At 37.3% G+C, this 27244-nt stretch overlaps 1 protein-coding gene across 4 annotated transcripts in view; it reads right to left on the bottom strand.

Moving 5' to 3' along the window:
• The window catches only part of PDE1A (phosphodiesterase 1A), a 181003-nt gene that overhangs the window by 89426 nt on the left and 64333 nt on the right, over positions 1–27244 (bottom strand). Inside the window, exon 1 of one of the 4 annotated variants that reach the window (XM_032114165.1) lies at positions 26019–26440. The exons of the other annotated variants lie outside the window; for them this stretch is intronic. Within the exon in view, the coding sequence (XP_031970056.1) occupies positions 26019–26071 (53 nt within the window). The 5' untranslated portion in view covers positions 26072–26440. Of the gene's footprint in view, positions 1–26018; positions 26441–27244 lie in introns of those variants that run through there. 4 annotated transcript variants of the gene reach the window in all.

The raw sequence follows: 27244 nt of genomic DNA, 5'->3' as shown, positions 1-27244 counted from the left end.
TGCTGCCAAGCAATTCTATTATGTTTTGTGAGTTCAAGTTGTTGTCATGGTGACTACGGTTGATCTATAGGTGTCTTTTTCTCATCTAAAATCTAAAGAGATATTTTTAATAAAGCCAATGGGAAAATGTTTTTAGTTTAAAGTTTAACCCTCCTGTTAAATATTTCCTCTTAATAATATGCCAAAACATTTCAAACCCTCTTGATACTCATTCCTTCCTGCACACATTGTTTTCTTTACAAACAGAACATTTTATGTTTAGTGCCAATTACTGATCTTGCTTAACTTCCATATAAACCTGGCTGACGTCAGCACAAATGCACAGGTGCAACTTCCACAGAGCAGCAGTCAGTCAGCCACAGTGAGTTAAGAATTATGCTATGCAATAACATGCCATTAAATATCATGATTGTCCCAATGCAGAATGCTTTAACAAGTTGCACAATTTATTGATATGCCTTTGCAGATACTTTCTCAATTTACGTCTTTAACTGCTAAGAAATAAGCTTACCCTTTATGCCCTAAACGAGAAAAAAAAAAGCCTGGAGCAAAGTTGTTCTGCCTGTTATTTATGTCACAGAGAAACAAAAGTTAATATTCATTTACTGGCCAATCTTTGTAACATGGAAACATTTTTCTTTCCAAAATTAGGTGGTTGATTCAGGGTGATTTATAAAAACCTCCTGTTTGTTTGAGAAACAAATCTGAACTGGCAAAATATTTAAAGCAGTGTTCAGCAACTATCATGAAACAGGATTACAGAGAAAACAAATCACATAACAGGAAGAAATATTCCTTTTAAAAAATTATTAAATAAGAAAGAACTTTTCATTCTGAGGACAATTAGGAGAAAGAGCATTGTTGCAATACAGTGATTTTGTACCTTTTAAAACTGTTGTAATTAACTCTGACATACTAAAATAGTATTACTGGTGGAAAAAGTAATAGTGAGAAAGTGCTAATAAATCCAAGGAAAACATGATACTCATTTGTGAAGCAGAAGGTTTGATGGCTCTGTAGTTAAGGATGCCTTGTGGCTTTCAGAGCTCAGTTTATATTTCCAATACACCATGCAAAGTTGCTTCAGCAAAAAAAATACATGCAGCAATGGAACCAGAGGGGAACAGGCTATACTGTGAACAGTGATTCTGTGATACAGCCATTACAGGCTCATGTCCCCAGAATGGCCAAGAGATGTGCAGTCCATCTTCCAGATTTCTTTTGCTGTACAAGAGACATGCACCTCTCTGCACAAGGCAACATAAACTTAGCCTGTCATTTAGGGGTAAAAGTAGAGTTTAAATGGTAATAGGTTTACTAGCGACCTTAATTTCACTTCAAATTGGAATTTCAGAGTTGTTAGCATAATTAAATATACAAGGGCAGTTGAATTAGTGACACAGAAGTGATAAAACATATCTACAGGCACCCGTCCTTGAGATCATTTCCTGGCCTCCATTATTAAGAATATAGTGCATCTGTGTGAATTACTGACCACAATGATGAATCTGGTATATCAGAGCCAAGTTTTGCCCAGTTATTTTACCTAGAACTGCTTTCCATCCATTTGGACAGACCTAACTTCATGTTCCACCAAATGAGGGTAAAAGTGTAATACCCACTGCAGCGACCGTACTGTGTTCTCCCATCATCCACGTGCTACTTTCACTTTCCCCAGAAGGGACCTGGCCGGGTGGCCACAAGCTGAGTCACTTCAGCAACCTGAAGGAAATGGAAGCACTCTTCAAAACCCAGGTAAACAAAAAATGGGACAGGACTCTCCCCAGCTCACCTGCCTACACTGACTCACCTCTTGGCTACTGCTGCACCCTGCCATGACAAGGAGGGGAAGGAATGTGCAGCCAAGAGCACCTCAGGGTAGAGTAGGTGTAGCCTGAGGCTTTACTCTTAATGGCACTGCAGGGTATTATTCCGGTCTCAGTGGAACATAAAATAGGCTGTTCCTTACCAAAGCTCTGCCTATAAGAGCACACAGGCTGTGTTTTTCTGAGTACACCATGACCTCTAATTACATCACAGGTAAGAAGCTCACTTGGCATCCTCAGTGTGTGTCGTACAATGAAGGTCCCGTGGCTGTTGCAGCCAAATAGCTGATTTCTTTTGGGGATTTATATACCTTCTGAATTCATATGATAGTACAACCAACACACTAAGAAACTGAGAGGTGTTTCTGGCTTACAGGCCACCCAGTTTGATACCTAATCACCTTCACTTTTACCCATTAGGGCAACCTTGTATAAACTCTCAGAATTCTGTTTACTTCCAGCAACAGGTCCAAATTACTGGGTTTTTGTTCAGTTCTTCTTTACTCAAGGACTCAGAGAAGAGACACCAGTAAGTTTAGATGCAGCCAGAAACTGTATTTTGAAATCAACAATTTGGAAAGGCCTTTGCACAAGGTCATACCAAACATCAGAATGAGAAAACAGTGCATTAAGCTGAGTAATTTTTCTGATCTCGGTAGAGGAAAACCTTGCAGTGAATGTTTTCAGTGCTAGTCTTGACATATTTCTTTTCTGTACCTACATTTGTAGAAAAATTGTTTAACTAAACATTAGAGCCTCGAGATGTGCTCACATGCAGGACTGCCTCCGTGTATGCTGTAGCTTAGATTAGCTACTAAGCCACTTCTGTCTGGAAAAAAAAAAGATAACACTGAGAAATATAATAGATTGACAAAGCTGTGGCAAAAGAGAAGCTGGTAAATAGATAAACTTTAAGGGGAAAAAAACCAATATTAAGAGAATGCACAAAACTTTAAGCAGAGCAATAAGCACTTAAAATATGAACAGAAAACTGATTAAAATCAAAGATATCAAAAGGACACTTTCAGCAAATTTTATATAAATTATGCAAGAAACAGCAGAGACAGGCTGTACTACGGATTTTCCCATAAATCTTTTTCAGTATATGGACTCTCCAAACCAAGTGGCAGGAGGTGAGGGTATTTTGACATGCTGGTAAATGGACAAGTGAATTTGCTTCTTTATCCATTTTGTACCTTTCTCCTCTATCCTGGGAAAATTTCAAAACTGCTGACAGGCCCAGCATGGAAAACCATTACTTAGTTTAGTTTCCCATGTAACTGTTTTCTTACCTGTGCATGCACTAATGATCAAACACAGCTCTTGCCCACATCTCTTTGAAGAGGGTTGTGTAACACTACAGGCAACTTGGTAATGTTATAGAAACTATTTGCAATCTTTCACCCTTAATGAGCAAATATTAGTTTAAACATAAAAAGAAGAAAGATAGAAGAATGAAACTCTTCAGAAAACATTTTAAGTCAAAGAATATCTATTTTTTACATTGTTTACCATAATGTTGTTCATAATGTAGTGAATGATAGCCCTTATTTATTTCTAAAAGCGTATCTGAAGATACAATCAACGCTTGAAGACGTCAATGTTCACTGAGCATGAACATCCACGTTTAATGCGGAATAAGAAGCAAAGGAGAAAGTTTTGGGCATGTTTTTAGGAAAATCAATTTTTAGGTCACAACCTTAGTCCAGACGCGGGAAAACTTAGCAGAGAGCCCATACTTCACAACTGTTAATTCACTATTTTTTTAGTCTTCCTTGAGGGGACCTGAGCAATCAGCAGCTTTAAATGAAATTATAATTCTCCTGAAGTGCTACTTTGAATCCACTAAATTAATGTTTTTCTGTCCTTTTTCAAAATATGTGAGAATCCTAAAAGGCTGTGGGGACACTCAAATCTGAATAATAAACACAATATAAAGATGGTGAGGAACCACCCAAGGTTTCAAAAGCTTTGTGATTGCTCTTTAAAATACGCAGTTTCCCAGAAGGATATATATCAGTCAGTCAAATCCTTGTTATAGAATGTGGTTTAAGATTCTTTTATTGGGAGGAAGTGAATTTAAATATTTTTTATGCATCAAAAAAGTGAGATCATCTAAACAAACTGTAGGCTGACCACCAGTTCTGTGTCAGACAGAAATTAATTCCCAAATTACAAGGATAAAATATCTTATGATCATATCCCTTTTCTATTCGATTTTTTTAAAGAAATTCAAGTTCCCCTTTTTCATCAAACAGAAACTTTATTGAAGTAATTCTAGGAAGAATTCTACTCTGCTTTCACAGCCCTAAATAATTATGAGTTGTACTATAGCAAATACATTTTACGCAGATGAGAATAGAGGACTAACAGTCAAGAAGAATAACAGAGAAAAGGTTACAAAAGGAATTTTCCCATGAGCTTTTTGCTCCCTGCATGCTATAAACCTTCTCATCTGAGAAAACTCAGATGGTCACATCATACCAAAAATTACCAAGTGAAGTGGGGGTAGGATAGTAAGTGACTTTGCCAAGCAATGACACTGTTTATTCACTCTCATTCCCTTGATGACGGTACTGGCTTCTCAGAGTAAAACAGATTTTAGAGGTTTTCTTTGCAGTAACTATTGAGAGAGAACGAAGAACTTAATGAAGTAGTACCAAGAGAAGCATAACTAAAACAAATACTAAAAGCAGAACCAAGTATTTCTTGGTATTTTTCTGATTCATATACTTCCTCAGAATGCACGATATTTTCACTGTTTAGTAGAAGTCCGTAGATAAATTTTATGTTCTCTTTTTGTTCCTCTTTAACAGCAAATTTTTAAATACCCTTTTTGTCATGGCCAGAACAGATCGTGGAAATATTTAATGCCACTGGTTTACGTTTCACTTTGTTCTATTTCTAAAAAGGTTTGGGGGGGCTGGGGGGGGGGGAGGGGCTAGGCAGCAAAAGTAACTAGGTAACTCCTCTTTTATGAAAGCTGCGCATGGCAGGACTTCAGTTTGAGTATCAAAAAAGAAAACCCTGGCACAAAAAATGGGCCAGCATTTCAACTTTCTGCTTTCTGGACTAACTGTATTATATTGTACATGGAGCTGTCAGGAAGAAAGCAACCTGAGCACATGCTGATATAGTGCTGGCATCAAAATTATGATGTTTTTCTCTTTACTTTTTTTCCACATGAATGCAAATAAAACCCAGAATCTATGAGGCTTTTGGCATGCTTTACTGAGCAGATTCTTACTCAGCTTTATAGAGCAGTTGTAGTTTTAATTAGACAACCTTTAATTTTTGCCCTGAGCTTCAGGTCTGTAGGAATCAGGAATCTCATAGCAAAATTGCTAACAAAAGCACTCTGGAGAACAATGTGACTATCTTGGAAAGTCCCTTAGCATAGCTGCTTTGGAATTTCAAACCCAACGCAGCTGGCACAGAGGAATTGTGAAGACAGAGTCTCTCTCTGAGTCGGACAGAACCCCCTGGGGACTGTGCTTTACCAGCTAAAACCCCAGTCTATTAACACAAAATTTTGTAGAAGGTTTTTACTATCAAATCAAGATAAAACTTCATGAAGCCAATAAAAGATACAAAGCAGATGACAAAATGACCTCTCTGTCACATTTCAAGTACCACACTTTAAAGTAATATCACCAGGCTTTCAAAGTGGGTTTGGCTAACCAAAGTGCAAAGTGTTGGGCAACTTTCACCCCACTGCATTTTGCAATTTCCATTACTTCTACTCCATTTATATCTTTATTATCTTCATTTCCCGCTGGAATTGTATTACTGCCCAGAGGCCTGTCTGCATGTAAAGTTGATTTTCTTTCAGAAACGCTCAGTCCCCCCATCTCCTGCAGCGACCTACTACAGCAGATGTTAACAATACTGCAGGAGCACCGAACACAGCACAGCCAGAGTGTTTGGCTCCTTTTAGGGCTGCAGATGGGGCACCACTGTGTTAGCAGATTATGACCTCCCATTCAAGAAATGGCATTCAAAGGATACAAATTTCTTTAAAATTAAGAAAGTTTTCTTTTCCTTTTAAATACCATTTTCTTACAGCTTGTTGTCCTGTGCTATTTCAATTCATATTCACATTAGCAATTTGTTTCTGCAAATGCTCTCCAGTTTGTTAAATTTTTATTGTGAAACATTTTGATTAGGAGATGGAGCATCTCATCTCTAAAGCAGAATAGAAACAATAGACTATATACACTTTAAATGAGACAAAGTTTTTCTGTCTACTTCAATCAGTTTATAACACCCAGCAATCACTGTAGTCTGTTCCATAAATATTGGGAAAAAATCCCAATTGTTTTGTATCTATAATGTACCTAGAACTCATGGATAAAAAACTTTCCAGGAAAAGATAATCTTACAATACTTTATATATAAAAACTAATTTTATGTATTCACCTACCCCATCAAAAAAAACCCGCTTTACTCAAGGTCAGATACCATCAAAGATTTCCATATTGTGACTCCAGCTTCAATAACAAAAGTGTTTTGAGATGCCCTTCTCCTAAAGGGCAATAAAGAAGAGCGATTATTTATTTGTGTTGAGAGGTATTCAAAAGAAAAAAAACTCTGATAAGATAGACTACAGACATTCCTAGCCAACTCTGTATGTCCTCCAGAGAGAGAATACTTATTTTAATTATGACTCGACACATTTTAAATTAAAATATAGTGACAAAAATAATCTATGATTCTCGATAATGCATATATGTATAAAAATTTCAAGTTCTGAACATGTTCTAAATGTCTCCACAGTTTCTCTGCAAAGCTACTTTATTGCTTTTATTTACTGCCAGGGACACAAATTTTTGTAGAAGTTGCTGAGGGGTTTATTTTGGAAGGAAATGTGAAATATATTCAATAGTCAGAACATCCTTGCAGAAACCACCTGTCAGCTTCCTCTGGTATTCCTAGAGTTCATGACTCCAGCATGCTCAGTAGAAACATTAGTACCAGAAGTTTGAAATAAGCCACATATTCTTAAAGCAGAAAATGGAAAGAACTCCAAAAAGTTAGGAAGCGCGTTTTATGCAAAGTGAAGCACACATTTGTAAGCCTGATTTATCAATTCCTAACAACAGCTTTTAACATTCAGTCTTGTAAATTTATAACTTTCTTTTGTCCTAAAAGGCAACTTTACTTTCCAACATCTATAATTTTGTTGGTTTCTGCTCAAATTAAGGAACGGTTTTAACTGCAAGTCTTAAATATCAAGACTTCATTGGCAAATTTTAAATTACAGAAAAATGGACCACTTTTATAAGATTTCAAGGAGGCAAACATCTCGCTCCTGAAACTGCAAGCCAGTAGTCATCTTTAATGACCACTTTAGAAAAAAGGTGTCACAATTTTGCCCTGCCTTAATTCATATCTTGAACATTGAACAAATTTTAAAAAATAAACAAACAGAACCACAAATCACTCTTTCTACAATTGATAGCATGTTTACCTAGCTAGAGCTAAAAAAATGTAGTATTTGTGAAGCAGCAATGGCCTGCTTGGTGCTGTCAGACAGAAGTTCGGGACCAAAGACAGTTTTACTTACCATTGTTTGCATATTTGCAAAAAGCTATGTAAAACAAAACATGTTCCTGTTTGGACCTGATATTGCGCACATGGTATTTCCTGATGCAATTTGGGTCTGTCTGGTCAAATTTCAGGTTTGGTAATATGGGAACAATCTGGATTTTCATAAAATTGTTATGAAATAGATAGACTGATAGTCCTTGTAGGAAGGTTTTATTACTTTGCCAGAAGCGTTTCATACAGATTTGTATCAAATATAGCTGATATCTGGCAAATGACAGATTGGAATAAAGCGCACAGGAGTTGGTACCCACATTACTGAGCCCAGAGGGTGCTTGGTATGTCCACGCCAATGCAGTAAGGCTGCTCCAGCAAAGGGACACGAGATGATTGTGGGCTGAAGTACCTCTCACACAAGGACAAATGCAGAGCCTACCTAAGTATTTGTGACATCATGTTCCCTCTAACGATGAAGATCTGACTTTCAGTATTCTTGCCATGACTTTGGAATCTTTAAAGTAAATTGTAAAAGTTCATATTTTTTTCAGTAAAACTGCAATCCTCAAGGAACTGTCTCAAATGCTGAAGAATGTCAGATACGTGTTGCAATGGGTGGGAGAATCTACTGAATCAGCACAAAGGATCTTCAGTGATGTTCTGTTTACAAGCCAAGCATTATTAATAAAGGACTTAAAACTCCCTCAGGCCCTCACAAAATTAGCCCGTGAAGGGGGTCTGGGAATTCCACGTTGGAGTTTACAGAACAATTACATTTGGACTTTTACATATAGAAGGGATTAAAACTACTTTCGTTTAGACTTCTTGCTCACTGCTTCTTCCACTGGAAAGTCCAGCAGAGGACAAATAAAGAACTGCTCACATGCAGGCCCACACTAATGACAAGCTGCTCTCTTGGAGATTGCTGGGAAGGAATCTGTTGCTTGCCAACCGAGTTTCACCATGCTCAAGAATTCTTCACCAATGGGTAAAGCTATCCATCTAGGCACAGCTGTGTGCAATACATCCAGCATTGTAAGGATTTTCCTGGACAGCTTCCACATAGATGTCAAGCAACTTTTCTCATAAGATTTTGGAAGGATTTTTAATCATCTGAGATAAAAGGGTATGATTAAAGGATGGCTGGCTCAGCTGGTGCTGACAAATATACTGGCATCTACTATACCTCCTCTTTTCCAAGGGAACCAGATCAGTAACAGACTGAGCAATAGGGGGAATAATACGTCTTTCACGGTCTTTGTGGTGAAACCTTATGGAGTTTTGAGATATCCCACTTGAAGAGCTGAGGCCCAGACAGAAGGATCCCTGCAAGCAGGAAATTAAGAATGTCTGCTGCAGGGAACTTCAGAGAGACAGGATCTGTGTGCTTTGAAGTGTAAAGTCTCTCTGTTGCCTTGCAAATCTTGCAAATCTGATGAATATTGCAATAAACCTAGATCCTTTGGAGGGCACCAAGGCAGACACCATGACACTACATAAGGGAGTCCAACACCACTTTGTTTTACAAATCTGTGTTGACTGTCAAATAATGTTGGAAGGCTGGATAATAAATTCAATTAAAACTATTCATTGATGAGGCTGTACTTGCTTTTAACTAACAAATTTATTTTCATTGCTATTTTAATGACTAGAATTTGATCAAAAATTCACATAATTGAAATGACAGAAAAATACTTAGAACAATCAACACTGTTTAAATCACACCTGATCATTAAAGTTTGCAATTGTTCAAATCTTCCCTCTGTCTGATTTATGGAAGGGGTTTCTAATACCTTATGGAAGCGTCCTAATTGCCATGCTGTAAGATAACCATAAAGTTATCTTACATAAAGATGGATCTTCAGTCACTCCTTTGCTGACTACTGAAGCAATCACAAAGCTGAGCTTGAAAATAGTTATTTAACCCAGTGGCTGAGACATTAGCATAGGAACCATAAGGTGGAATTTGTTTCTATCCCAGGACACACTTAATTTAAGTGGTAAAATACAAAAATAAGACACCATGAGGCCAAGCCCAAAATACCTTTTGATCCAGTAATTAGGTAATTTTATATCAGGTCAGATCATCTGAACTAAGTCATTTTGTTCAATTGAATAAATGGAATAGATCTAACTTTTTTTTTGGTTAAGCTTTCAAATAAACAGAAAAAGATAAATATACACATGAAGTCTTGCATAAGAATGATGAGGGATGTCAGCCAAAAATGAATGATCTGAATATTGTACTTAAAGGGAGTAAAGTACTGTTTTGGACATATAACAAGGGAAGATTAGGTAGATGTAGATGTACCTCTGTGTCTGGTCCTGGGGGGATGAACACTGGAACAAGTGTATCCAACCAGGTGCTCATAATTCAAGGAAGATTTTGAAAACTGGCTATACAACTGGAGAGAAAAGCCATGAATATAAGGGACTGAATGCCTTAGAGTAAAATTTCTAGAGATATAAATATATGTAGATAAATAGATTGATAAATATAAAATAGAGAAGTCTGCAGTGTCTAAGTAAGGGGCAAAAACTCACAAGGAGATATATTTCCATCTAGCATAGTTATGGAAGTGGATGAATCAAGCTTAAATCAGAGGAAAGAGTACTAGAGCTGTCTTTTTAAAAAAAATAATTAAGCATTAAAATGATTTACAAAAATTACTGGAGAATCTTTATTGCTGATAATTTTACCCTTTTTTTATCCCCTAGAAGATATTATTTGGATTTGAAGTAGAGATTCATTCTGAATAACTATATGTATTTGATTAGCATGAAGTCAAGACAGGTAAATAAAGTTATCCCTTCTGTTTGTAAAACCCATTAATGCATAAATTAAACCAAACTATTTGCTTATAAATAAATTACTATACAATCATTTAACCGTTCCTCACTGTCATTTGTCTGCTTTGTTCAGTTGTAAATTTCTACATTAAAGAGGATCTGAAAGAATTGATTATTGCTCTTGGAACCGTGAAAAAGTCTCTAAAGCCGTTTGTCATTTTTTAAAATTACTGTACACTGTGAAATTGTAACATTCAGATTCCTTCTGCAATATATCATCTGATAATGAAGTACTTCACCATGTATATGGCAAATGTACATGTAATGTATATGTATATGTATATGTAATGTTAAAACATTAACAATAGTGTACTATTTCTCAATTGGTCTTCACACAGAGCAGCACCAGCCTTGAGAGATATGTAGCATCTTTCCCAGCAGCTGGGCTAAAGCTTCTGCAGAACTACATGGTAGAGCTTTAAAATTAAACTATTCATATTAAAAAAATGTTATTTTGCAAACTGATTCAACAACTGTTGTATATATACCACACTTACTCAGACTTTTGGTTACATGCCCTTAAAGAGAAAAATTTATGCATATGTCCAGATTGCTAACTATCTTGCTTCTAACTTCTTACAAACATGACTTTTTTTATGTAAACACAATCTGATTATCATTCCATGTACTGCAGACATCCTAATGTTCTCCTTTTCATTGGTAGAAGAATCAAAGTAAAAATAAGTCCGTGTTCAATCCAAATCAGTGTTGGATAAAATGTTTATTTACCTTGCATTAACTGATGCTGTGAAACCCTAAGTGTCAAGAATTTTCAACCCTAAGAGACAATGTTTTCTTATGTGCAGTTTCCTCAATTTCATTAGACTTATAATGACCAATGGGCACAGTTATTTGCAGAATCACATCTTTATTTAAGTAAAGAAACACCATCGAAGGATAATCAGGAAAAAATACGACAATGAAGAAATCAAACCCCTTTACCAAACCAGTTTGGAAGTTTCTATAAGAGCTTATTTGGCAATCTCTGAAGGCCACTTCACATAGAAGCTTCAGACATCTGTGCTGCAGCCTACAAAATACCACATTAATGGAACTGTACAGGACCTACACAACATCTTGGGACAGTGATGATAGCAATCCAGTTAATCTAGTCCCTCTATATTCTGTGAATATTCACTATACAAAATAAGGAGAGTTTGACATATGAATACCTCCCCTCCTCTTGTTTTAAACCAACCCTTGCAGAACAGCAGGTGTGCTTGTAGACATCTAAACATGAAGAATTTGCAATATATGTAATCCACGCTGTTTCTCTAATAGTTTGTATTTCACTTAATTTCATAAGACACTTCTCTAGAGTGTCTTCAGCATGGTTAATTCATTTTGCTTTCATTTCTGAATTTAATCACAGCTTCTTTACCAGCAGAATAGATACAAATTTGCAATTGGTGTGTTAGCTCATGCTAAGTTTAGCTGGAGTCACATTCCATCTTTAAGTGAGAGGTGGTAACTCCTGGCTTTATTGCCCATGTGAGCAGTTCCTCCACTGGCACGTCAAACATTAGTTTCAACCTCCTTTGGCAAGTATTTTAACTAATTTATTTGACTGCACTATAACGAAGGAGAACTTACTGCAACTGAGCTTCCTCTGGGAGATTTTTCCTAACAGCAAAGACACAGTAACCACCATGTGGTCTTCCCAATCTTTTGACCAGAAAATTGGTTCTACCTTTTTGCTTATACTCAGTACTGCAGCCCTGAGCTATTTTCTCCATCTGGTAGGTGAGATTTAATACATACATAATGTGTGATATAAGGTATGGTTAGACATTACTATGGTCTTCAGGTCACAGTAATCTGTCATGCAGTAGGAATCTAATGAAGTTGAGAGACAAACTGAAACAGCCTGCTAAATTCACCAATCGATAATAGTCACAGAGGCAGGTCTTTCCATTGCTATTTCAGATGATACAGAGGAAACAAATCACAGTGTGTGGAAAGCAAAATGATGCCAACACCACTCTCCTGAAGAGGAGATGCAGACTCCTCTTCAGTCTGCATCTGGTAAGTCTTGGCCCATAAAATGATCTTGACACCGTGGACATCCAACCAGACTGTATTCCTGCCAAAGAAAGCTGGCCAGAACTACCAATCAGTCTAAGAAATGTCTGCCAAGGAAGTCCCTCCACAGCTCAGGAGAGCAGCAGGAGAGCGTGTTTGAGTGTGAAATTTCCCGGAACAATGGACTTCATCAAGATGAATATAAAGCATGGATTGAGGAAATTAGCTAACTAGTGACGGCTGCGGTTATATCAGCAGCCACATAAAACCAGCCACTGCCTACTCATGTCAGTGTTCTGCCTTCACTGCAAGTCCTCCACCCACCAAGATCTCAAATCTTCTGGTAAGAGGAGTGATTCCTGCTGGTAAGAAAATTCACTCCTCACTCTTCTACAAGGAGGAGTCAGTGCAAGATAGTGGTCAAAATGATCTTCTGCCTGAGGCATGTGATCCGTTCCCACTTGGTGCTGTTCACCCTTGGTCCCTGCTGGCACTGCCAGACACAATCCTCAAGCCATGAAGCAATCAGTAGCACAGCAAGCAGTCTATCTCCTACTAAAGGCCCACAAGAGATAAATAAATATGCAGACAAATGGTGTCAGGCAAAGAGAATGGAAATATATAGAGCCACTACCACAGAGACCAAATAATGAAGCAAATTTACAGAGCATTGCCAAGATGAGGAAGTACAGAAAATGCCAAAAGCACAGAAAGATAATGAGACCAGAGCTCTGAGGGGTTTTTAAAATAAAATAATATGGCAGAGCACATCGTTGGAGACTAGTTTTTTCAAGAAGTAGATATTTACAGTGGGAGAGGGATGATGGGCCACTATTTCGGTTTTATGCGCAATAATAAAAGAGTGATAGGAAAGTGCAAACAAACTCTGCTTAAAATGATAAAATCTTGAAGCTTAAAGTTATAGGAAAAGGAAGGAAAAAGGAAGGAGCAGAAGAAATACAGTCTGAATGGGAATTAAATAAGAAAAGCTGAGGCATAAAATGAACAAAACTAACATGGACTCGCATAGGCAAAGCCTGATGAAATTCACTGTTACATAATTAAGGAATTAGCTGAATGTTGCTCTCAGCCATTAGTTAGAGCTTCACAAACTAACAGGGAGAGTGTATTAGAGGACTGAGGAAAGGCACATCTTTGGGGAGGTAGAGAAGTATGTGGGAAATCTATCTGTCCCTTTATCTGTGATCCACTGCAAGAAAAAATCTCACAGCTAATAAATTCATTTATAAGAGCATACATGTTTAAAATGTAATAAAATACATCCAAAATGAATTTGCCCAAAGCGAATCATGTCAAAATGCTTTTATTTTCTTCTTTGCTAGACTAACTGGTCTAATGTGTAAGGAGGAAGTGCTTATGTAATATATTGACTTAATAAAGTCTTTCCTGCTGTCCTAATGAGATACTCTCATAAAGAAAGGAAATACAGCTTGATGAAATTACCTAGAGATAAGGATATGCCTCTGGTTGAATAAATAATTAATAATGGCTCACTGCCTAAGAAGAAGCTGGGTATCGTAAGACACCAGCTCAGATCCTTTGCATATTCTCGCAAATAAAGAAATAAAGCTCAGTGGTAAGAGATTGTGGAAGTCACCAGAATGGATAAAGTTGCAAGTACATAGGAGGTTAGGTAAATGTTTCATTTGGAGTAACGCTCCTCATCACACAACATAACATTTAATATAGACAATTGAAAAATGTTATGGAAAGAAGATGGAGGCAATTGATGAGGCAGCAGCAATGCAGAAAACAATGCAGAAAGTATACTGAGAATGATAACATGAGTAAGAATAGATGATAGCACAAAAATGCAAGACTTAGGTGATTTTAGAAAGAGTTGTGCATACAATAAGACATACCATTTTCCCAATATCTATGCCCTAAATAATTTGTTGCTAGAATAATCCATCTATTTGGAGGAATCACAGCTTGAAGAAAGCTGTAGATATACCACAGACTGAAAAGGAAAGAAAAGGAAATTTTAGAAACACCACCTGAAGGACAATATTCATAGAATAGAATCATAGAGTATCCTAAATTGAAAGTACCCACGAGGGTCATTGAGTCCAACTCCCGGCCGCGCACAGGACAACTACAAAAATCACATCATCTGCCTGAGAGCATTGTCCAAATACTTGTTGAACTCTGTCAGGATTGGTGTTGTGACCGCTTCCCTGGCGAGCCTGTTCCAGGGCCCAAACACCATCTGGGTGAAGAACCTTTTTCTAATACCCAGCCTAAACCTCCTCTGACACAACTTCAGGCCATTCCATCAAGTCCTGTCACTGGGCATCACAGAGAAGAGATGAGCGTCTGCCTCTCCTCTTCCCCTCACGAGGAAGTTGTGACTGCAATGAGATCTCCCCTCAGTCTCCTCTTCTCCAGGCTGGACAGACCAAGTGACCTTGGCCACTGCTCATATGGCTTCCCCTCAAGGCCTTTCCCCCTCCTCATGGCCCTCCTTTGGACACTCCCTAACACCTTTATGTCTTTCCTATATCATGGCACCCAAAACTGCCCCCAGGACTCGAGGTGAGGCCGCCCCAGTGCAGAGCAGAGGGGACAATCCCCTCCTTTGCCCGGCTGGTGATGCTGTGCCTGATGCCCCCCCAGGACAGGGTCAGCCCTCCTGGCTGCCGGGGCACTGCTGACTCATGTTCACCATTGATCAGGACCCCCAGGTCCCTTTCCATAGTGCTGCTCTCCAGCTTCTCACTTCCCAATCTGTCCCTACACCCAGGGCTGTCCTGTCCCTGGTGCAGACTATTGAAGAACTAGATTATTTTTCTCAAGCATAGAGATGACTGAAAGCAGAGAGGTACACATGGGAAAAGTTCTTATTAAGAAGTTGATGAGAAACTATTCCTTCATACACTGAGGAAACAAACATTTCAAACTGGGCACGTTTTTAAGCATATCTCACTGTAGAGCACAGACAGTGAGAGATTATGCAGAGAAGCTGAGTCAGGAGGCGGAAGCAGTCTCTAGTAGGATAGAGTTTAGCCTGTGCCAAGACAGACTTCAAGATTCCTAAGGAAACCTTTGTATAGTCTGGTTTTACATCAGGTACTAGAATCATTAAAGCTGTTTTTCGCATTCCAAGATGATGGAATGTAAAAAGGGAGACCTGGCAACACAACAGCACATTTTAATTCAGGCCCTGAAGGGGCAATCATTCTGGCTAGATCAGTCTTGTGGAAAATAGTTTAAAATCTATATGCATTTTTATGGGAACTCAGTAATTTTTTTCTGCTCAAAACAACACCAAAATACTGTTAATTATTTGGAAACAACATCCCATTAATTGATGTATAATATTAGTTTAATTTTAATTTTTAGGAAACAAGTTATAGCACTGGAATCCTTTCTCCACCATTAAGGAAGACTTTAATTTGGTTCACAACAACATTGTAAAAATTTCTTATAATCGTCCATTATCAATAGGAAAGATTACTGAAATATATTAGTTGTAGATACAAAAATGCTGCTAGCAAGGATTTTCTTGCTATTTTCTAAGTCCGTGAGAGACTTCTCTCTCTCACAGAAGAGGTAGCAGGGAATGTAAACACCCAAGCCACCTGCAACCTTGAAAAGTCTTGTTTATGGTATAGTAGAAAAATATTTTGACAATGGATGTTTTAGGATTTCAGCCAATCACCCCAAGAGGTGGCTGATCCTCTGTCCAATTAGACTATGAAGAAAAAAGTCTATAAAAGAGTTTGTAAAATAATTAAATAAATCAATCTTGCTGCACAATTCCTGCCTGCTGGATCTTCTCTCCTCCTCCTCCCTATGGCTGTGGGACATGGTGATATACTCTAGGGCCCAGGCCTGTGGTAATAATTAGTTTTACACCACTGCATTTTACATATTTTACATAAAACAAAAGTTCCAGTCTGTGTCTATGCAAAGCCACAAGAAAACACAACTAGTTTACAAATGAGGTGTTAACAGGACCTGTTCTGGTGGTGAAAGGTAGATTTTCTAAAGTTAGGGGATTAATAATTTTAAAAAGATGAGCTCAGCACAAAATGTTTCTCAGTTGATGCCACAAGGAAATCAAACTAATTTTCTCAAAAAGTACAAACATTTACACATAAAGTCTATACACCAATCACCTCAACATGGCACAAGGAACATTCTATAAGGTCTGAACATTGACTGAAAACTTTTTGAGCTCCAGCAAGCAGAATGGCAGTACTCAAGAACAGTCTCATTGAATCAAATAATCATTTAGGTTAGAAAAGACCTTTAAGATCATTAAGTCAAATTGTAAACCTAACACTGCCAAGTCCCACTACACCATGTCCCTAAGTGCCACTTAATTTCAGATCCAGGCTTAACTGCTGTGCTGGGCAGTGTTTCAAATACTAGATGAAGGTCTGGATGATAGCCATCTGTCATCATTTCTAGTGATCAAGAAATTGCTTTATCTAATTTTTGCAAATTGAAAAAAACCCACAACCCCACCAGAATCCACTTAATGAATGGATTTTTCAGATCCCTTAAAGTATCTTGAAAATCAGACATTTCTGACAAGGAGAAATATTACAAAGCTCACTCACGCCAATTGAAAAATGACTCAACAACTGGTCTTGTAATGCCTCTTGAATTCATCATTAACTCTAGAAAAGTTTGCTTGGGAATAGTACAAAACAGCACACCAGCAGTGTCCTAAACACACCATCAGGCCAACATTAAATATTCAATATATTTCAACAGTGTTACTATCTGTAGCCTACCTACAGATAACATGGAATGATTGCCACAATTAATGATTTAGTGTATTAAGGGATGAGTAAGAATATAAAACTGCAAATGACCATTTTCTCATTAATTTCATTGTCAGCTCATCACTTGCTTATCTTTACATTTTCACATTACTCATTATATTCTGTTACTCATTCTCTTCTTCTTTTAATTTTCCTTTATTTTTCTCTTTTCCTTTTTTCTCACCTCTTTTTTTTGGCTTCACGTTATTTGTATAAAGTTTCTCATCATTCTCCCTTTCTCAATTCCAAAAACTCCTACTCAACTTCTCAGTGTTACTCTGCCACTAAAGCCACTGATTTTTGCATTGGTTTTTATGGTTACATATTCACCACAATCATCATCAAGTTTAATTCTGATGCTGACATCCTATATTTAAAATTTTGACTTTTCATCTGCAGCTCTGGGAGTGTCTACAAGGTCCATCTAGAGTGAAAGGGCCAGACAACAGCAGCTGTCAAAACAGAAGCATGAGTGTAAACAGCATGTGAGGATGGGATACACAAATCTCTCTGAAAGGGTGCTTTCACAAAACTCTTTACATTAAAGAGAAAATAAACATCAGCCACACTAAATATTATGAATTATGTAGAGATTTCTGACTCGAAAAAAAAATATATAGATGAAGTACAGAAATTTGAAGCAGCAGGAAGAGACCTTGGAGTGGAAACAGCAACACTCAAAACCTGTTTTGACACTCACAGAAGTTACCCTGCAGTCATCACAAGCCCTGCGTTGGTGCAAGCTTGTGGGGCACCTCAGTGGTTCCCGAGGCAGCAGTGGGCACGCACAGCACTGAAGAAACCATGTCTCCATTGCAAGGTTTGTGGAGGTAAGGAAATGAGATTTTTTGGACTTAACGTCCTAATGTCACACCCCATCTTCTGACTTGTCACCTTTCCTATATCATTTTCCATGTCCTTTCCCACCCACGATCACCAGCCATTTTTTCAGCCTTTCCAAAAACCCAGGTCTCTTCCCCTCCCACTACCAGTATGCAGTAATCACGTCCTTTTAAAGCCAGCAAGGCTTGACTGCTCTTCCAATTCTAGCTATGAAATAATCTTCGCCTTCAGCATCAACGACATGCCTGGCTTTTCCTCTCCTTAGTCACTGAGCATCCATCCACAGCCATCCCCCCCAGTTATCCTCTCCTTCTGATGAAATTACTAATATATTTACCTTTTTCTGAATCTATTATCAAAGTGTTCTAACAGTCTCTGTCAGTACAGGCCTTAGTATAAAAGGGTCTCTATCTGGACTGAGAGACTAAATGATAACATAGTACAAAATCTAGTAATAATCAATGTTGGATTTACTCATTATAGCAAAGCATAATCTTCAAGATTCATAAATTGAGGGTCTGATTTTTCATAACAGTAAAATGATTTATAAATATCCATGCTCAGAATGCACCAGTTACAGTAATTTACTGTGGATATAACTTTTACAAATAATGATGAATAAATCATATTTCCATGATTTTCAATTTCTTTGCTTGCTCTTTTTGCAATCATCCAGTATTCTTGACTTACATCTCTAGTATTATAGTCATAATTTCAAAGTTTAAAGATGAAGCAGTGGAAGGTAGTTCTTTTTCTACATTTCCTTGCACAGATCTTGCAAAATAAAAATTTTCTTAAGTCTCCACAAAAGAAAACATTATGCCTTGCAGACACACACAGGGAAGCTGAAAATGAGATAAGCTTGATGCCAGAAGAAAATCTACATTTGTCTGGTTACTTTTACATTGGACAGGCTAATCTTACACTGAGATCACAAGATACAAATGAGAAATAAATACATAAATGAAACACTGGCATTTTATTAAAGTGTAAGTACAAATTGAAGTACACTGGTTAAAATGTTAATTAAGGCTAACATCACTGAACTTCTTGTATTAGTTAAGTATTTATTTCTAACTGATCCAGTACTATTCATTAAGTCTTTTCTATTTTCCCCTTTTTCCTGCTGAATTTCAGGTTTCTGTTCTGTGAATAAAAACAGATTGCCAAAAAAGAATATTAAATCAAGTGGTACTATTTTAAATGCAGTGCTGCAATGGCCAACTAAGTTCTTCTAAGAGAACATAATAATAAATTCATTTTTGCACACTAGTAGCTGAATTCAGAAAATTACAGGTTTATGCCAAGGCAGCCTATGCAGTTGTCTATAAAATTGATCTAAATTCATATTTTTAAAACAACTTTACAACCATTCTTGAGTGAATAACTCAGAAAATTATAACCGAAAAACAGTTTCAAATCTTTTCATAAACTGTTTCTAAGTGTCTAATTTGGTTTTGTTAATTTTCTTCACGATTTGTCATTATTGTCTCATGGGTAGCTTAGCCATGTCAAAAATTTAGAAATAATTAAAATATAAACTCTTTTTCATGTCTTACCAAATCTTGTTTTCACCTTGAGATTAATTTAAGAAGTAAGTCATACAGTTACGATTGTTAGGTGGGTAGACTGCTTTTGTCATTTTTTCTACTCTCTGCCTTTTAATGTACATAAAAGGAGAAATTTTGAAAAATTAGAATGAATGCTTTCAAGTGTAGGCCTTTTTAATGGAAAATTAAGCATTTCAGAAATCAACATTTCCATAATATCCAGTAATAAACAGAATATTGAGTTGGATTGTTCCTTATTGTTCTCTCCTGGTTTGGAAACAATTTTTAATGACATTATCCAATAAGTCCTAAAGGGCAAGCAAAAATATTATAAACACAGAATGCACTGAAATACTAAGTCTCTGAAAAGAAAAAATAAATAAATCTTTTAAATTTCATGTCTTCCTGACATACCCTGTTTTCATTCTCTTATTTCATGAAGATAATTTCCTAGGAGACTAGTAAAGACTGCTTAATGAGGATCTCAGCACTGTGACCAACTCCAGCACACGTGATGCTGCTACATGGGTGAATCAGGATTTCTTTTGGTTTGAATGCATTTGTGTGCACACGGGCAAACTGGGAACCCAGAAAGTCATCCTAGTCTGGTTTTTAAACCAATGGTTACAAGATCCCTGTGATCTGCCCAGGACTGCTAGAGAATATTCAGCCTGGTTTGACAAAAGTAGTTTTTTAAAACCTGTATACAGGAAGTCCACTTCACCTCTTCACTGCTGTGCCTCACTAACTCAGCCTCTCCTCCCTCCTCCACTAATTTCCACCTCAGATACAGAGGCAGGAGTCCTGTCTTCATCCCTGACCCCAGGGAGGTGCTTAGCTTGTGCATCCTTCTCAGCACCACAGAGACAAGTTAAAACCCTGCCTTTCACTTAAACATGCAAGACAGGACATAGTGCCTTCGCTAATGCCTGGACAAACTGCAGTTTTCATCACGGGCTCTCTTCCATGGATGGAAAGCACGCTCCCCTGAAACAAGACAGCTGCCATGTACTCTGGGAACTGCAGGTGCTTTGGGAAAGCAGAACAGGGTACTTTTACCAGGTGATTTAAACCTATGACTTTCCAGAAAAGGATAATGCAAGAGAGGAGTAAAAATTAATCTCACACCAAATTGAAGGCTACAAGGTCTGTGAAATAGGAGTGGCTCTAACCTTTTGCTACAGCTGCTTTTCCCACCAACTTGAAAATATAAAGCACTGCTACTCTCTGCAGTGGGCCAGTACTTCTCACCATATCCATTTACAGTGTTTCTTCTTCACTCATGGGCCTTGTCCCAAGGAAGTGAAGAACGCAGCATAACAGAGTTATGGCTTTTAGGTCTGACTAAACAGATTTTTGAGAGAAAAGTACAAAAAAATCTCCTCACCAGGGAAGAAATTTCATTCAGCCTCAGATCTAAATAGAATTACTTTTTTACACCGACCTCTTTCCCACTGGAATTTATAGGTCAGCTCTGCCATTTAAAAAAAAAATATTGACAGTTTAAATCAATACAACTATGTAATATTTTGAGGGATTTACCCATCACTGTAGCCATTAAAGCCACACAGGAAGAAACAGAAGGGAGCACATAGGCAGAAACTACATCACTAACAGGATGGCCATGGCTATGAACTATGTGTATGTTTGCAAAGCTGCAGCAAAGTTTGTCATTAGTGCAAGGGGCAATCAAGAAACAGACTATGATTTCAGGGTCTTCTTGTGGCGCTGCATTTTTATATTCTGGCCTTTCCTTAGACCATGAAGTAAAGGACAACTGTGTCTTCTCTTCCCCACCCACCTTCCTCCTACACCACAGGAATAAGCTGCCATTCATTAAATTAATATGCTACATTAATTTACAATTAAGCTATCAGTAGGAATAATTATATATAAGGTATATGCAACCATAATTGCAGTGCACAACTCAATATAAACCTCTCAAAGTTCCCTGTACATGTTTATTCCCTACACACAGTATAAAGATAATAATAATTTGGAGCCACTTGAAGGCTGCCACAAATAAAGGGAGAAACAGATTTTTTTTTTTTACAAACTTCTAAGCAGCTAAAATCTGCTACTTTCTATGCTGCCCACAGGTACATAATTTTTTACTTGCTTATCAAGTTGCTTCTTTTTCATACATTATTCTGATTTGGTACCTTTCTACAGACACAAATTGAAAAGGTGCCAACAGCAGCTATACCCAGGCAAAACAAAAATATGCCTGGTCAGTACACACTATATTGATGCCAGAGCATAAAGAGAGCAAGATAAAACTCACAAATAGGAAAAAAATTGTTACCATAGTATGAGGATGTATCCCTCGTACTTGGTAAAACTCCTGAATATTTCAAGCGTTCACGAGAAGAAAAGAATTTTTAAAAGGAAAGAAGGAGAAACCATTACACTGATGGTTATTTTTTGCTAGAAATTACATGTTAGTATATTTTTTCTAGAAGAAAAGAGTCTCTGGCAAAAAGTTAAAATGTCTAGGAGTCACAGAATATTTTATTATTATTTACTCTATCATTAAAACTCAAAAGTTATTGATATGGCTTGTTCTTATTCCACAAATTACAGCAGTATAAACATTCTCTGGAAATCAGGTGTCTATAAACAATATTCTGTACAGTATATAATTACCTATGTGCTCTATGGTGGTGTAGAAATAGTGCTGGAATAGTTTCTGCTAGTTGATTACAGTAGGCAACAGCATTTAGTATTTAGAATCAATCTTAGCATAAAACGAAATAATGAATCAGCTATATATGTTTTGAGGGACTAGACACCAAAGGACTGGACTGGGTCATTTTGTTAGTAAAGGGAATTCAAAGTTACAGAGAGATCCAGTCTAGTTAATCGCAGTTAATATAACATTTATATATAAATGAACAAGATACTGGAACAACAGCAACAGTACAAGGAGCTCTTCTCATATGCAGGCACCACAGAGAAGGTGACACCAGAGCTCCCCGAGGAGCAGGAAAACTAGTGGTTTTCACCCTTATTCTTTCTCTGGCTTTGAGCCCCTATTTTCCTGTTCCTATTGCTCTAAGGGAAAACCCTTGATCCAAAATTGCATGAAACCACAGAAAATGTGCAGAACAAAAGGGAGGTATTTTGAAACTAATGCATTAATATTTTTTAAACACGCTAAGAGCCTTAAATCAAAGCCATTACATAGCAAGGACAAATTCTTTGTTTTTATCCAGCTGTCATTGATCTGGAAATCTCAAAGCCCAAGGGTTTCTTGAACTAATTGCAGGCTTTTGTGGACCCTAGCAAGGCAAAGACACCCAAAGAATTACTTGTCTTGTGACACTCTGTTCCTTTTGCTTCCATTTACAGACAAGACCAGGAAGACCAAAGTCATACAACCCAACCCATTCCCTAAAGACTGAAGCAGAGTGCAGAAAAATGTTAGCTTCAGTATAAGGTTTGATTGATGACCATGTAGATTCATATGTTAACAGAATTCATAGAAATTTGAGCACTAGAACACCTATTATGTCATCTAATCTATGCAGTTGACAGAGAAGGATTTGTTCCCTAAAGCATATTTCATATGGCTTTATTCAATCAATTTTAAAGTAGGAGCCATGAGGCACCCATTGCTTTCTTTAAAAAAGCTGATTTGTTTATTGTTTGAATTAACTTCACCATATCCAGTCACAGCAAATATGCTCAAGATGCTGTTCTTAATAAAAATATGGAATGTCCTCAGTAATTCGTGTTAGCATTAAAACAGCAAATAAATATCCAAGCTACACCTTCTATTGAAATATATCTTTGCATATAGCAGACTCTTCCTTTTCTATTAATGAATGCAGGAATCTCTAAGTATTTGGCAGTCTTTTCTGGTGCAATTAAAAAATTTTATCCTAATTGATGTTCTTTAGTACTTCAGTAATCAGTCTAATGTGATTCGTAAGCTTGGCTTTTTTTTTACACAGTTATATTTCTGAATTAATTTAGTTATTTCAAAGCACTGCTGGGTAGCAAGTACCAAACATTACACTTAGTTCCCACTGTTTTTATATTTTTATTTCTTCATGAATTCAGAACTTGCAAAAAATTTGTAAATAAGTCAAAAATATCTTCTTGTCATTGCGTTTCCCATCTTGACACATAATACCTATGCCCCTCTTACGTAGAGTATTGGTAATACCGAAAAGATTATTTAGAATAAATACTTACATTTTTACATACTGGAAAAACAACTTAAGTAGAAGTACAGATCCACTGTAAATGCAAGTTTGCTATGTAGGAAGATACTTACAGGTACTTACTGAGTTCTAACATAACTCAGAAAGACATGTATTTTAAGAGTAACTATAATTAGTGTTAGACTGTCATCAAAACATTGGTAAATATAAATATATATCAAACTTGGGAATTTTTTTTCTTTTTTTTCAAGGAAAAAAATTAATAGACTGCTGATTCAGTTACCTTAATGTAAGATTTGTACCCAGTAAAACTGTTTCACCTACATGGACAAAAAAATCACAGGATTCAAAGGGCTGAGGCTAAATCTTCACAATTCTTGCATGAGAACATTTTTTCACCAGAGAAATATTTTCCAAAGTCGTTAAGAAAATGAACACACATTTAAAAAGCAGCTCTTTAACATAGGATAGCATCTGTATTTACTGCACATGATACAATCTTTATGACATATGGAGATTGTCTTTCTGTTTGAGCCGCCTAAAATATTATGCTGGTCTCGACCTTGGAAACGTTTCTTAAGCGTTTACTGTAGTATTACAGAGATCTTTTGCCAGAAGAGTCACTGCAGAGCCATGGACTCTTTGGGGGCTTTCCATATTAGGGGTTTTCTTGCTCTGGATTAAGCATGCCAACAGTATTTAGTTGCCGTTCTGTATTTAGAACTGATTGGAAGGAATGGATTTTGGTAAGAAATGTTGAAACTTCTTGTATTTCATTGAGTTAAGTTCACTCCCACAAGACAATTTAGGGAAACATCCGTTAAGAAAGCTGTTGCAAACTATCCAGTACTACACCAGCTACAGCAGATTTCTATAGCTCATTACCAAATGTCAGGAAATATGCATTTATTCACCCGCAATTCTAATGGCCCCAAAAGACTGAAGAATGTGCATTTCAAATTTTTTTTTTAATTGCAGCTTATAGGATAATTATCACAGATCCTTGGAAATAGTTACTGATGTTTAAACAAATATATTCAATTAAACTATTATCTTAAATAAAAATATATCACTTGAGGAAGATATCAAATGTCTCTTAATAGTCAGTTAAAATCTTTCTGTGAAAGAACTTTTTAGCTCTTCTTTATTGAAGTGCAAAATGTTTAATTTCATTTATGATATAAATTGCATAGCAAATACACACAGGACATTCAAATTTAAGGTTAACAGTTATGTCATTTCACTTCCATAGTAACCTTCTAGTGTCCAGATTCCCTTTCTGCCCTGCAACTGTAATATTACTGAAAGATTTCTCCACATCCAAGATTAGTAGGACATAGTCCTGGCACGACTACCTGTCTGAACTTACTCTGGAACTGCAACACCAACTGTTACTGGATTCCCATAATATATGACATCAGTAGTGGTGATTCAATAAATAACAATCCTGTATTTGCTCTGGGACCATCTATAATCTTGTATTTATTTGTCATATCAACACTGTGGTTTCAGTATCCTACCGACGTCACCCAGTAAGAGTTGGGGTTTTGTAAAATTGTCACCAGCCATAAACGGAAGTGTGAACTATTGCAGGTTTATTTAATCTTACAGCCACTGCATCCTTATTCATAGCAGTTTGAGAAATATTATTTCCCACTCAAGGTCATTTGGCCTGAAGCTAGGACTTGACAAAGGGAAAAAAGAAGTCTCCTGTGGTTAAAAGCACAAGTAAACTAGATCTAATCCTGATCTGTAAAGGAATTTTACAATTGACTTTAAAATAGAAAATAATCAGAAAGATGTTTCAGAGATCAAATTATTATATAGAGGATGTTTTGAAGAACCACCTCACTAAAATTCCAACTTGTTACTCTTTAAACTTGAGCCCTTACTATCAGAAGTGTCTTACAGATCATTTAGAATTTGAGCACTTGTCTGCACATCCCAGCAAGCAGGCTACTTTGCTCTGAAAGGTGTAACATTTCAAGTATTAAAACTCTGCCATCCAGACATAAGCAGCTAAACCAGCCAAGAACCACGTTCCACTTTTAAAGTTTTATAATTCCAGAATACACTGAGGGGCTTCAGAGCTGTAGGAAAACAGAACACACAAAAAAAAAAGTTTTCAAAAACTGCTCTGCCTCTCTTTCATAATAAAGACAATCCCACACAAAACTTTAGAGAATGCAGAGGACAGAGAGGAGAAGAAAAATAACTTTTATAAAGTCTCAGTATAAGTGGAAAAAAATTATATTCTGAGAACCAAAATCACCTAATATGTTACTAGGTTATGCAATATTAAACCCTTTATCTTCAACAATTTTTTGTGCGCTTGCACACAAACTTTAAGTCAACAAATAGGACTAAAGAGTAAAGTTCATAACATTTTCAGTTCAAAGTAATAATAGCATCACTTACCTAAAGATTGGTCTTTGGAGATGCTTTTTCTTGATTGTAACACAATCATCCATTTAAAGGGGGGAAAAAGACTTCTTCCAGCAAATAACTCCAAAAAACACCAGGGAGTAATCGGGAAACTTGTTCTTAGCTACTGTGCTGCAGAGAGCACACAGAATGGTATTTTGGTGCTGGGGGAAGCCTCCCTCCCTCTTTCTGACAGTGGAGCAGAAAAGGGCCATAGAGGCCACAGAAGCCAGGCACAGCCGTGCGCTACCAAACCGGGCAGGCTGAGCAAAACTGGAGTCAAGTTGATCGAAGCGCAGAATTGCACTGGATTCCTTTCAACTGTGCAAGAAAAGGGGGGAGCTCTGCCAAGTGCTACCCAGGTAAAAATTTGTTAGATTATACCAGCCATGAGAGCACTTCTTACACATACTGGTCAAAGTCCTAAATGCAGAGTCACTCTCTCTCTCTCTCTCTCTAAAACACACTGTTCCGAGGCTCAACTTTTTTTTTCTTCAAAATAAAAGTTGTGCAGCTGTTTCAGCATTCCCATGTGAGTACCTTCAGAAAATTTGTTCTGGTAAAAAAACTGTATACAAATTAATGAAGACGGATGGATCTGGTCTGTAAGGCTGGCTCTACTTCAAGAGATTGTAATTATTTTACAATCTGGCTTTTATTCACTCTGGATGATGTGTGGATATAACTATGCAAATTAAAGCACTGCTCATAATTTTTAGCATACATAACCTAATAACCTAGAATTGGCTGAAGCAGAATATGGTGTTTGCAGCTGGTAGGACAACAACTACATGAAACAAATCAAAGCTACATCAGTGAGGAAAACAAAAATTACCAAGTTCAGATAGTGTCAGTAGAAAACTGTACTGTTTGCAAGATAAGATTTCAACATAGATCCAAACTGAAAATCTTGCTCTGACATCATGCTGACATAAATCAGGAGGAATTCAACCGCAGCGAACACAGGCTGTAAACAAAGTTATAAAGCAGAAGCGGCTGAGCGTGGTTCTCAGCGAACACAAGTCATGAGGGCTTCAGGTGAGACACAATTTCCCGCAGACGTCAGAGGGCCCATAGCAAACCTGTGCTAGCAGAGGTCTTGATGGGAAACATGGAACCCAGCCAGAGGAGCGGCAAACCAGCAGCAAGGCAGCACCATGTGTGCAGCTGCACACCATGGAACCGTGTGCCCCCTTCCTGTCGAGGGAGGCAAGGTCCTG

This window comes from Corvus moneduloides, chromosome 7, assembly GCF_009650955.1.
Source record: "Corvus moneduloides isolate bCorMon1 chromosome 7, bCorMon1.pri, whole genome shotgun sequence".
NCBI classification, from domain to species: domain Eukaryota; kingdom Metazoa; phylum Chordata; class Aves; order Passeriformes; family Corvidae; genus Corvus; species Corvus moneduloides.
The sequence above is the reverse complement of the archived record's forward strand: the minus strand, read 5'-3'. Positions and strand labels throughout refer to the sequence as shown.